Genomic DNA, 12,711 nt, shown 5'->3' with positions numbered 1-12,711 from the left:
TGAGGGGAATGGTGGGAAATGTATGATGAGGGATATTAGGGGTGTATAAACTTAGAAACAAAGGAATTTCCCTGTCAGGTGAAGCAAATACCATGAAACTTCCAAAAGCACAGCAAAAAACCCTAGGGAAGGAGTTTTATTAATTTTCCGAGGCAATTGACTAAAACAAGGGTTTTGGAAGGTCCCACTTATGTGTTTGAATATGCTTTAATATTTGTAATGAAGTTTTAACCTTTTATTTCCCTCCTTATGCATCCAAAACAAAAGTGCAACAAGCTCTAGAAGTGCAATGAGGCCCTCCAGAAACGCAACAAACTAGTACCTAGCGGAGTGGTGATAGAATTTCGATGTTTTGATGGCTATGGTGAGTGTCTCAATGATAGAGAAGAGCTCTTGGAACTTTTGATTAAATGAACTTTGAAATCTTTTGATGCCCTTTTATACTTGAAAAATCGATTTTTTGGCTTGATAGTGGATGACATCATGTGTACTTTGATAAAAAAACTTGGTGTTGTGATTTGACTGCAACATTATAACTTGAATAGGAAATTATGCTTTGATTGATTTTTGAAAACTTTATTCCCTAATTTTCTAACTCCCATGATGATGGAAAAAATGAATGACATAGCTCCCTTGTTTGATATTGTTAGGCCCCTATACTACTAGTGTAACCCCTTATGGTTATTAGTACAACCCACTTATTATATTGATGTACCCATGTAGTGCCCATATTGTTACGATTGTGCCCCATAGAAGCCCACTATTGTTATTGTTGTGCACTTACATTATTATTGTTATGTCGGCTATGATTATGTTATAACCCCTTAGACTCCTATATATAGAAAGGAGGTCTTTTCATTTGTATCATCCAAGAATTGTTCATTTATGTAATGTAAAGGAGGTTGCCCCCTCAAAGAGGCTGAATTCTAAGACGTTGATCTATCTTTTCTATCTTTCCTTGAGCTGGTTTCATAACATTTGGTATCAGAGCTTTGGATTCTAGGGTTTCACTGCTCCAAACAGGTCATCGTGGAATTTTCGCTATAACATTTTTTCTGTGACGTTTCAGAAGTCGCAAAAAAAATCCATTTGAGAAGAAATCGTGCCGAACCTTGGGTCCGAATTTCAGAGCTTTTCACGTGATATTTGTGGAGATATGATCTGATGAAGTTGGTCTTTTTACAGACTCTTGAATTACATTCAAAACAGGTGACCTGGGAAAAATCGTCATAACTTTATCTCTGGGGATCGGATTGAAATTTCGTAAGAAGGTACAGAAATAGGACGGACTGTAGTTTCTTGTATGCATGTTTCAGATCCAAAGGTTGAAACAGTGACTCGTGGCACGTCATACAAGTTCGCTCTACTGAACTAGTCTATAAGCAAGTCACTGTGGGAGATTTCACATAACTCTTCCTTGGAGAATCCAATTTGGGTCAGACTTGTGGCATTGGAAAGAGGACACAGACGGCTACTACAAGTCACAATTTTAGAACTTAAAGATATGAAAATACAGAGTTACAGTCGTTTCAAGATCGAGCTCCTAAAATCAAGAAAAAGCAAGATGAGGAAGTTTGATGGCAAGGATCCGGTAAATTGGATACTTCAGATGGAGCAATAATTTGATCTACATGGTGTACCATTGTTACAAAAGGTATGTATTGCATCTTCATATTTAGAACCTAATCAAATTTTATGGTATGAAGGGCTTTGTTCTCTTAAACGACTTGTTACGTGGTCAATTTTCACAGAGGAAATGATAGCACATTATGAGGATACAAAGAGCAACACCTTCTTTAGAGCAACACCACAACAATTGGAAAGAGTAAAAGGGCTTTGTGACATAGTGGAAGGAAAAATTATGGAAACTAGGAAGCATACCCCTCACAACTATAAAGATGGAAGTGTTGTTTCTCCTAGCCTTCCACAACCTACAAGGGTTACACCACAACAATTGGAAGAAAAAAGAGAAAAAGGGCTTTGTTACAATTGTGATAGAAAATGCACTAAAGGTCATAAGTGTGCTGAGAAGAAATTATTTTACATAGAATATGAAGAGGAGGAAGAAAAGGATCAAAAAACATCAAAAGAAGAGGATCTATGCCAGGACCCCACCCCAGGGAAAGAATAAATGAATTAGACCATATCTTGTAAAGCATTGGCAAGAATTACCATTCCTCAAACTCTCAAGATAGAAGGACATATCAAGAAGAAAAAGGTGCAAGAGGTGAAATATCACATCGAGAAAGAAGAAATGAATCCAACCATATCTTGTAATTCATTGGTAAAAATTACCACTCCTCAAACTATCAAGATAGAAGGACATATCAAGAAGAAAAATGTTCAAGAAGTGAAAGATCACATCGAGCATCAAGAAATGAATCCGACCATATCTTGTAAAGGATTGGAAGAAATTGCCACTCCTCAAACTCGAGAGATAGAAGGACATATCAAGAAGAAAAAGGTTCAAGCAGTGAAAGATCACATCGAGCATCAACAAGAAGTTCTCCAGCTTTTAAAGGATAACACCACTTCGGTGCAAAATCAAACGAAGCAACAGGTAGATCAACATCGTAGTGAAAAATGTTTTGATGTAGGTGATTGGGTATTTTTATTGCTACATCTCAAGAAAGCTATTTATGAGAAGGAAATGTTGGCAATACTACATGCACTTAAAAAATGGCGACCTTACCGAATGGGAAGACTCTTCAAGGATGAGGATGTGGAAGCATTGTTTTGTGCTATTTCTATTATCCAACTAGATTGGATAAACGAAGCAAGGGATGAATGGAAGAAGGACGAAGAAGTATGGCCACTTATTCAAAAGTTGCAAAAGATCCCAATTCAAACAATATTGCTAAAAATTGAAGAGGAAGGAAAAATCATATTGGAACCTAGAGCAGTCACATAAACAAGAACCCGACAGCTACGAAATCGACCAATTTCAGAGTTTCTCATCAAGTGGAAGAACTTACCCGCTAAAGATCCTACAAGGGAGGACAAGAATTTTATACAGAAGCATCAAGAACTACTCAAGCATTGAGGACGACGCTTTTTGAAGGAAAGGGGCATGTTAGGCCCCTATACTACTAGTGTAACCCCTTATGGTTATTAGTACAACCCACTTATTATATTGATGTACCCATGTAGTGCCCATATTGTTACGATTGTGCCCCATAGAAGCCCACTATTGTCATTATTGTGCCCTTACATTATTATTGTTATGTCGGCTATGATTATGTTATAACCCCTTAGACTCCTATATATAGAAAGGAGGTCTTTTCATTTGTATCATCCAAGAATTGTTCATTTATGTAATGTAAAGGAGGTTTCCCCCTCGAAGAGGCTGAATTCTAAGGCGTTGATCTATCTTTTCTATCTTTTCTTGAGCTGGTTTCATAACAGATATTGATGACTAATATGATGATCATGAAATGTATATCCTAGACCATGACCTATATGATGACCCACTAACTCTTTTGATGACTTAGGGCAGGGAATGATGATATGACCATGACGGATTTTGGTGACTTTGAATGCACTGGAGGGAGTAGCAATGACAACTAGACCATGACTTGTGACCATTTGAAAACGATAAGATGTGTCAAATTTTATTTGAAAATATAACAATTTTACCTAAGACCTTATCAACAACATGAAAGAGTAAATTTTGACCACTGGAACTAATCGACACTAACAAATGGCTTTTATGAAGAGAGTTTATTCATGGTTGTTTACTAAAAATATAACCATGAGGAAATAATTCAATACAAAGTCTACTTAATTAACCATAACTAATCTAACTTGTAGGGAATACTACAAATAAGGATGAGTGCTATCATTACATTACAAAAAGAAGGAATACTTTCACTATATTTCATAAACATGAATATCATGATTGTAAGTTGTAGAATTCAAAGTGCAGGAAAACAAAAAAAATCTCAATAAAATACATGGAAGGCTATCTAATTTTTGATTTCTCTTGTATTTAACCTCATGGCTAAGTTCCATTTATGGTGTAATAGAAAAAAATATGCATATCTATGGAGAAAAATTCCTAAAATGAAAGGCTCAGGGTTGTTCTAAAGGAACAATCATAAAGCTATAGGAAACTCTACGTTGCTACAAAAAGTTACCTCATTAGCAAAAGAATTTTGTAAATAGGTATAAAATTGCTTGGTTCTCACGAAAAAAATAATTAACTCTATACACAATCATTATCAATTATGTGCTTCAAATAAGTAACCATGTTTTGGATTGAGCTTCCTACAAGAAAAATAAAAAAAAAACATGTAGACTTTGAATTCTATATCAACAATTTATGATCAGTTAAAAGGAGACATGAAATAAGATTAAGAAAGTAAAATACATAGGGCCTCTTGAATAAATTTAGGTGGGCCCTCTGGAAGGCACTGAAGAACCCAAGAAGATTATTAGGAATGAGATAAATAGGAACCTTGCATTGTCATATCGAAATTGGATGCATTCTTTAAAAGTATGAAATTATTCTCGGGTTTCAAATAAACTTATACAAAAGGGAAAAATGGACTAATTATAAGTATCCTTCTTTAGGGTCAAATCCCTCAATTTATAAAATCAATAGGGAAGAGCCTCCTTTGATAGGTGGGATTACATCCCTCTAAAAGTCCCAAAATTTAGGGTAGATTATTTCCCTCTAAAAATCCCCAGATTAAAGGTGGATTGTTTCTTTAAATTAGTTGCACTTGTATACTCATGTTTCCAATGTTAACATGTCTTGAATAACTAGAGAAGCCTTAGTTTTCATGTTGGTAATATGGGAAACAAGGTTCCAACCTTCTTGAAAAACTGTTAGTGAGAGATTCCTTTCATTAACATGTCAAATCAACATGCTGTAATGCCAAAAGACAACAAAAACATAAGCATGATCATATTACTTGAGCAACCCACTTAACTTCATGGTTTACATATAAAATATCAAAGATGCATATCAATAATGTTACAAATGCATATTTTTAGGAGGAAATAAGGCTGTAGATGGGCCTTCAAACTATGCACTACCAATAACCATCATATCCACTACACTGCTAGCAAAGGATGACATGTGTTTCAAAGTGAAATTTGAGAGGAGTGATTAAGGAATCCATACTTCCAACTTTTCCCAAGGTAATATGAACCATGGTTTGGCTATTGGAGAATGAGACACCCTCCCACTTACCTGTAATGTTCCTTCTTCTTTGTAAATAGCTAGATTTATTAGTTGTTTTGAAGTAAGGCATTAAAGGCTTGGAATTTTGAAATGGATCAAATGCTAAGTGGATCCTTTTAAAAATCACAGTAAGTTTGAATTATGAAGCGAAAGAATCTAAATGTAAATGTTTAATAAACAAGGTTGAACCACTAATTATAATTAATTTGTTAATTCTTTTTCCAATTGCATGTTTGATTCCTTGTAATAGAGCATGTCCCTGTTTTTTATTATTTTTGGCTTTGCCTATGGTCTAAGAAAAGGCTAATTCTTCATTTCCTCTAGGGTACAATAGCACCCCCCACCCACACCTACCACCCCCTTTGTTTTCCTCTTCTCATTTTTGCTCATTTCTTGTCATATCACATCAACAAGGTAGTGACCTTCTTATGGCATCATCCCATATTGATTCCAATGCTTATCTCATTAGGGACACGAGACCAAATTCCAAATTATTTTGATATATTGAATACATGACTCATGTTTTAATTGAGATATTTCAACATGAACTACGTAATCTAGAAAACAGCCTTTTATATATATATATATATAAAACATAATCTTAGATTATTGATTTTGTTATAACTATATAATATTTGAGAATATAATATTCTAATCATAGTTATTTGATATAATAAAATTAGATACACACTAATTAAAAAAATACTTTAAATATGTAGAATTGTAAATTTGTATATGATTGTTTTTTTTTTTTTTTGGGAAAATACACTGACAAAACCATATATATAATGATTAATATAAAATTATAGTTATATAATATTAAATAAAAAATCTAATCATCTGATATAATTAAATTAAATCTTTAAGTGAAAAATTTAAAAGTGGAATAATCCTTGTAGGTGAAACTTACACAACAATAGAAGGCCAAAAACATATAAACTTTAGCTGAGGTGTAATCAAAGACAATATTGACTAAAACACATATGAAAACAAGCTAAGACATTTGGATGTTTTAATTCGAGGTAAAGTGAACAAATTGCCAAACATGGGTATAAAAATATATTTCGTACATTCCAAAAACAAAATCAATTAGAACTATCAAAAAGACTTCTATATGGGCTGGAAGAACTTATGTATCAAGTCGTGATAGAATAAAAGAAATATTGATTTATTATGAATTTTTTTGTGACTAAAATATCAATGAACAGTAAAATGTGTGGATAATGGTATTGCTTTTTTTTTAATGGTAAGAGAATATTTTATTGTTTAAAATAAAATATTCAGATTTAAATATGTAAATGTATTTAACCTGATATAGTAATTTACGAAATTGAAACTATGTAAATAAATGAAGAATTAAAGTAAAATCTTAGAAATTTAATACTAAATATGATAAAGTCGTATATAGTTTGTTACCTTTTCTTTAAGCACATTTATCTCCTTAGTAAGCTGCTCAACCTTAAAACACCACAGAAGATGACATTTGTGTTGATCATTGTTCATTATTTCTCTAAATAATCGATGTTTTTTAAACATACGATATACCTTTTGTGATCGGATGTGATCCAACCCAATTTCAAGTTGTTCTTCCAATTGTTGCAAGTCTTTTAGAGATAATCTTGCTAGATCCTCCCTGCATTTTTCAAAGAAAATCACTCACACATTAATATCAAACTATTCCCATTCCAAATAAATTAAGAGAACATATGAATTAAGGAATAGTTCACATCTATTACCTCACATTAGTAGAATCTTCACAGTGTTGTTTCATCCTTTTTAGATCTTCACTTTTTAACTGGAAGACAATAAAAATTAAAAAAAAATTGAGTATAGTCATATGAATTCCTTTCAAAGTTTGTAGAAAGAAAAAGTGCATCAATATAATTATTTGCTATAGGATTATAATGAATTAATATTATTTTAATAGGATAAAGGTTAATTCATCTTTATGAATGATTAATTAATCGTAATTTTAAATTGAAATAACAAAATAAATAAATATATAAAATATTTGTTTTTTTCACATAAATATTTCAAAATCAACATTCATCATAAACTTAATTTGAATTATAGTGTTGAGAAAAAGATAAATGGAGGTTGAAAATCTTGCTATGGGATTGAAAACAATTATAAGTTGGTAAATCTTTGGATTTGGGATAAAAAATAACTCCTCTTTGAGACTCTCATCACTCATATTATTTTATATGGATGTGAGGTTTAGTGTTGCAGTCTATCGAAAGAGTCATGGAGGAAGCTTGAATATATCTAAAAGCAGTTTATAACCTACAACCTCACAATAAAAGGAAATACTCCCTACTCTATCCTCATGATTCTAGCAAACCTTTACCCCATTCAAAGCATTACTATGATTAGGTATCTTGTGTATAAGAAGAAGTTATACAACACAAACACCAAGAGGTTTCCTAAAATTGCTTCTAATTCTAGCCAAAACCCACACCTTCAGCTCAAGCAAGGTGGCATAAAGATGCCAGTCTTGGTTGGACCACTAGGGAATAAAGGAGGATATCATCTTACAAAATCTAGATAATATTAAAAATATTATTATTTCCAAATTTAAGGAAAATTTCTAGGTAAATAAAGAGATAGAGGGAAAAAGGAAACTGTGATATAATAAAGAGGTGATCAACCCCAATCTCGAAAACCAAAATTATATTTTTATCTTGGCCAGTGTTAAGAAGAAAATGAACATTGCCAAGATAAGAACTAATTCATGAGGTTCATCATGAAACTAGGGATTGATCAATTCATGAAATGCCATGGGATGAAAGAGTTTGTCACCTATGCTATACTAAGAGGGTTAAAGATGGAAAACACTTTCTCTTACTTTGTCCATCTCATACTAACATTTTATATAATTTTTCAAAATAGTTTTGACATTACCAACCTTCTTTAACTTTTAAATAAATAAAACTATGCTGATCTAAGAACCCTTCTCTCACTTATTGATGACCGTAGGAATAAAATGTTAAAATAAAGTGACTAATCTCTTACCTTCTTAAGGTCTGATTGACCATATAGGTCTTAGCAGACACTAATCACCATTATTATAATCATCATATTTATGGTGTATATATTGCATTAGGAGTAAATTCAATGAGGGAATATTTTAAAGATGAAAATTTATTTAAACCTTATTAGTCTTTACTATGCAAACTATAAAATGGTTGGTCATGTTTTTGTAAAAATATTCAAATTTGTAAGGATTTTACATAGTCTCTATAAATTTGCAGTGATTTTCAAGGATAAATAAATTTATCTTATATAATTTCAGCAAATAATTTTTTAGAGAAAATGGAAATTGTATTTTTTGGGGGGCTGGTTTGCAAAATTAGACCATAAGCAAACTTTAGCCCCTAAAATTTTCCGGAAATCCAAATTTTGGGGGGTTTGTGTTGAGTTTTATTTTGGCCCATTTTTGTGCTTTTGATCGACGGTTTTATGACCCACTGTAATCTAATCTCAATTAAGGGATTAAGGTTTTCTAATTAAAGATAATATAATAGAGTTTTAGATGCTATGGAATATCTGAATAGTATATGTGTAAATGGTCATGTTAATACAATGAAGAAGAAAGAGGTGCAACTGTGTGTTAGGCTAGTTTTCCTATTTAAGGATTTATGGAGTAAATATCTATGTAATTTGTCTATGAAATTGTTGTTATTCATATTTTGCTTTACAATATATATGGATTACTTCACTTTCATAGGCTTAAAGGTTACATTTGCTATGAGACTGTGGTACTACCTTCGAATGGAAGCCTTCATTATTAAGGTATAGGTTGTTATTGATAAAAAATAAATAAAAAATTTAATGGTTAGAACTCTAAGCTATGAGAATTGGAGATGAAGGACATTCTTATAGATGAATAATAATTGAGTAATGTTGATAATGGCATTATACATATGGGTATGGTAGTGTTAGAACCACAAATATGGGTGGAAACACCAACAATATGATTTGGTTATTTCATTTAGATGAAGTGCTACAAAACATTTTAATAAAAGCTATATTAAAGGCACAATGGGACACGTTAGGGACTTTGCAATAATTTTTATCCTTAGAAAACAACCATTTCATTACAATGAAGTTTCTCCATCAAAGAACATCTCAATGCCTCTAACATTATGGTAGGTAGGTTGATTTTTGTTGATAGTTATATTTTTTATGAAATAAGTGCATTAGTGTACTATGTTATTTACTAGGTTCATACATGTTGGCATGCCAACCTACTCCCTTTTATTTTTGACAAAATAAAGGGCCCCTCCTAGAAAATTTTACTCACTTTTTCATTTTGATTTGATTGGATTGGTATTGGATTAATTTATGCATATTTTCCTTTAATTATCATTTTTGATCTCTGTGACAAATTACGTTTTTTTTTATGATGTGTGTTACATTATATGGCCCATTCTTTCATTCATTGGTGATGTAAGGGTTATTTCCTTTTATTGTTATGGTTAGTGTATTTATCATTGCTCCTAATAGCAAGAAAATGTTTAAGTTTAAGGGCCGTTACAAAATCAAAGATTCTGTAGCAACCTTAATTGAGTTTGTAAGGTTAATAGCATAACTTCTATAAACTATCATATTGACTCTTATGTTAATCCTTTTATCTCCATATGATGTGTGATTTTAATGTTTCAATCAATGGTGATAACCTAAGCTATATTGGTGGTGTTGTATGGTTTTAAATATCTCATTTACATAATTTAAATAGTAGTTAAATTATGTTACATCCACCAATTGATGACCCATTGATCTCAAATTAAATATAGGTTTTTCAATGTTTTGTTTCATGGATTTACACTTATGGAAAACATCGGTTTCAAGTTATGTGTTATGTTATGATGCTTATTCATTGACTGATCTAGAATCTTAAGTCTTAAGTGTCAACCAGAGGCGATGCCAACTATCATACGGCTTGTTAACCTATGATCACGGCTCATTGCTCATATCCCAAGGTAATTACAACATTGACTCGATCCAGTACTTGAAAGATGTTGAATTCATTACTCCGTTTTTCGAGAGGGTTCTCCAAAAAAAACCTCATTTCATCCCTTCTCATTTTGTTCTTGGGAGCTTTAAAACATAGTGTTTGATGTCTGGTCTTTGTATTTCCTCGAACCCTATTTCACTTTGTTTCTAGTCTTTATCCCACAACATGCCACCCATAGTGCGAACTAAGCTCATTCGGGAAAAAGTTGTTAAAGCTAATGAACAATGTCTTTCCCTATTTTGTCAAGTCAACTGGTGGGAATTTTTATAGTTGTTTCAGGGATAGAGTAATGAGGGTGTTCAATATTTTGTTTCCTCTTTTAATGAGTGGAGAGCCCATGTGTCTGACCTAAAAATTAAAATCAACCTGGAATTTGTAGAAGCAGCCACACACCTTCCTCTTGAAGGTGAATGTTGGTCCAAGAATGTTGCAGTCTAAAACATTCCATATAGGAAGTTTCTTGCTAGTAAGGGTTGTCAATATCATGTCAAAGGTATTCATGTATCATCTTTGAAGCCAAAATGGTGTGAGTTTTTGTGCTTAATTCATAGGTACATAACATGTGAAGGGAAGTATAACATTGTTTTTGTGTATCATATCCATCTTTTAATTGTTTTCCTAGGCTGAAAACTTAACTTGCCCTATTATTTGCTGAAGAGCTTAATGAAAACGTCTAGGGCCTATGAAGGTGACCACAACCCTAAAAGGTCGTTGTTCAACCATAGTTTACATTTCTTGTTAGTCAAACATCATTTGGATCAAATGGCTGATAACTATGATTCCTTTCTTGTTTGTAATATTTATGATAAGCCTCTGGAATTTACCCCTGCTCAGTCTTATGCTAAAATGTCCCCTAACCCATCTCGTATTGGTTAAAATCCATCTTTTAATGATGAATTACGATAGGACGAGTATGAGGCCTTTGTTCAAGCAATAAGGTCACCTATTTCGGATGGAATTTAGGTTGAAGTCTCGAAAATTTTAACCTCCCTTCAGGTTACCAGAAGTGTGGCAAGAGCCCATGATTTTGAACCCTCCACTGATTCTCCTAGGCCCAAACCATAGTCTTCTCTACCCTCAAATGAACAATAAATTGGTCAAACAAAGGAAATTAATAATATATGGTGAAGGGAAATCAGTTTCGAAGGATAATTTCTCAAGCCAAAAGCGTTATGCATGAAATTCAACCCTATGGATGTTCCTTTCGTTGATTTGGAAACAAATCCTAAGCCATCGCAAAAAAAAAAACAAGCCCTAGTTTGATGGATCTCCCCATTACCATAACGACACATTCAATTTTGATAATTCTTCCCTAGGTATTTCTCACTTAGATGAACTCATTGTCAATATGTATTATCAAAAACAATACATGGTTACAGTTCCTCCTGTGTAATATGATATCATTCAATTGATTTATGAAAATCATTCGCTGAGATCCTCATTCCAAGTGAAGGACAAATCTAAAGAACATAAGTCATCAAATGTCGAGGGTAAAACGCAATCAAGGAACACTCACATTGTGATTAAATCTCTAAATCTCAAAGTCACAATTTCCTCAAAATTAGAAGGATATTATCCAGAAAAGTAATAATTTGTTTTTATCTATTCATGTGATGTGTTTCACGTATGTTTTTTTTCAATCTATTTTTCTATTTTTAAATAAAAGGTCACTATAGAATCAAAGATTTTGTAGTATCATCATTTTAGTTTTTTTGTTTAATTTTAGTTTGCTTGTGTGGTAGGTCTTCCACGTGTGCTAGACAGCCACCTTGAACTTCATGACCTAGGATACTCTCAATCACCATCTGCCTGCTCTTAACTCTGTATGGGAACTCTATCTGCCACCTATTTCATTTCAATTTGGTCATTTGGATGAAAGGCCTAAAATTTGAAACATTTTTTCTTTTATTTATGTAATTGACTATTTAAAAGGAAATTTTTAGTTTTGTTTGATCTAATAAGGTTATATATATATATATATATATATATATATATATATATATATATATATATATCCCTCATTTTGATAAAAGGGGGATTCGAAAAGGAAATTTTTGGAGAAGGAAATGCTAATTAAACCATGACTGTGGAATACCTTTAATACAAGACCATTAATTTGATTGCATTCATTGTGCTTCCTTCGATTTTATGTTCCATGGTCATGTGAATATCTTCCTTATTCTCTTGTAATTCATTTTCGAGATCTATAAGTTGATGCTACTTGCTTGATGATTTTATTCCTAAAGCAAACAACTCTCCTTATCACATTTCTTTGTCGATAAAGCATTATTTCAATATATAATTGTTTCATTAGATTGATATTCTTCTTTAGTAACCCGTTTCCTAAGAAGTAGCGTTGATCAAGACATTAGTTCAATTTGAATTTATGTGAGTGTTTTCAAACTGATAGTAATGTTGCAATTGTAGATGATTGTCTCATTCATATCAGTAGTTTAGCTAACAGTTTGATTGATTGTTTTCATAAATCCAATGATGAAAGTATATG

The 12,711-nt window shown here is 32.3% G+C and overlaps 1 protein-coding gene across 5 annotated transcripts in view; it reads right to left on the bottom strand.

Moving 5' to 3' along the window:
• The window catches only part of LOC149263138 (MADS-box protein JOINTLESS-like), a 459,590-nt gene that overhangs the window by 189,464 nt on the left and 257,415 nt on the right, over positions 1-12,711 (bottom strand). For 4 of the 5 annotated variants that reach the window (XM_089387205.1, XM_089387204.1, XM_089387207.1 and 1 more), the window contains exons 3-5: positions 6,925-6,983; positions 6,734-6,821; positions 6,605-6,646 (exon numbers count right to left, since the gene is read on the bottom strand). In XM_089387205.1, coding sequence (XP_089243331.1) covers positions 6,605-6,646; positions 6,734-6,821; positions 6,925-6,983 — 189 coding nt within the window. Of the gene's footprint in view, positions 1-4,618; positions 4,872-6,604; positions 6,647-6,733; positions 6,822-6,924; positions 6,984-12,711 lie in introns of those variants that run through there. The other variant, XM_089387210.1, reaches the window with a different exon arrangement.

This window comes from Pinus tabuliformis, chromosome 6, assembly GCF_031772625.1.
Source record: "Pinus tabuliformis cultivar Carrire ecotype Pingquan chromosome 6, CPIR1, whole genome shotgun sequence".
NCBI classification, from domain to species: Eukaryota; Viridiplantae; Streptophyta; class Pinopsida; order Pinales; family Pinaceae; genus Pinus; species Pinus tabuliformis.
This window is presented reverse-complemented; position numbering and strand designations above follow the sequence as displayed.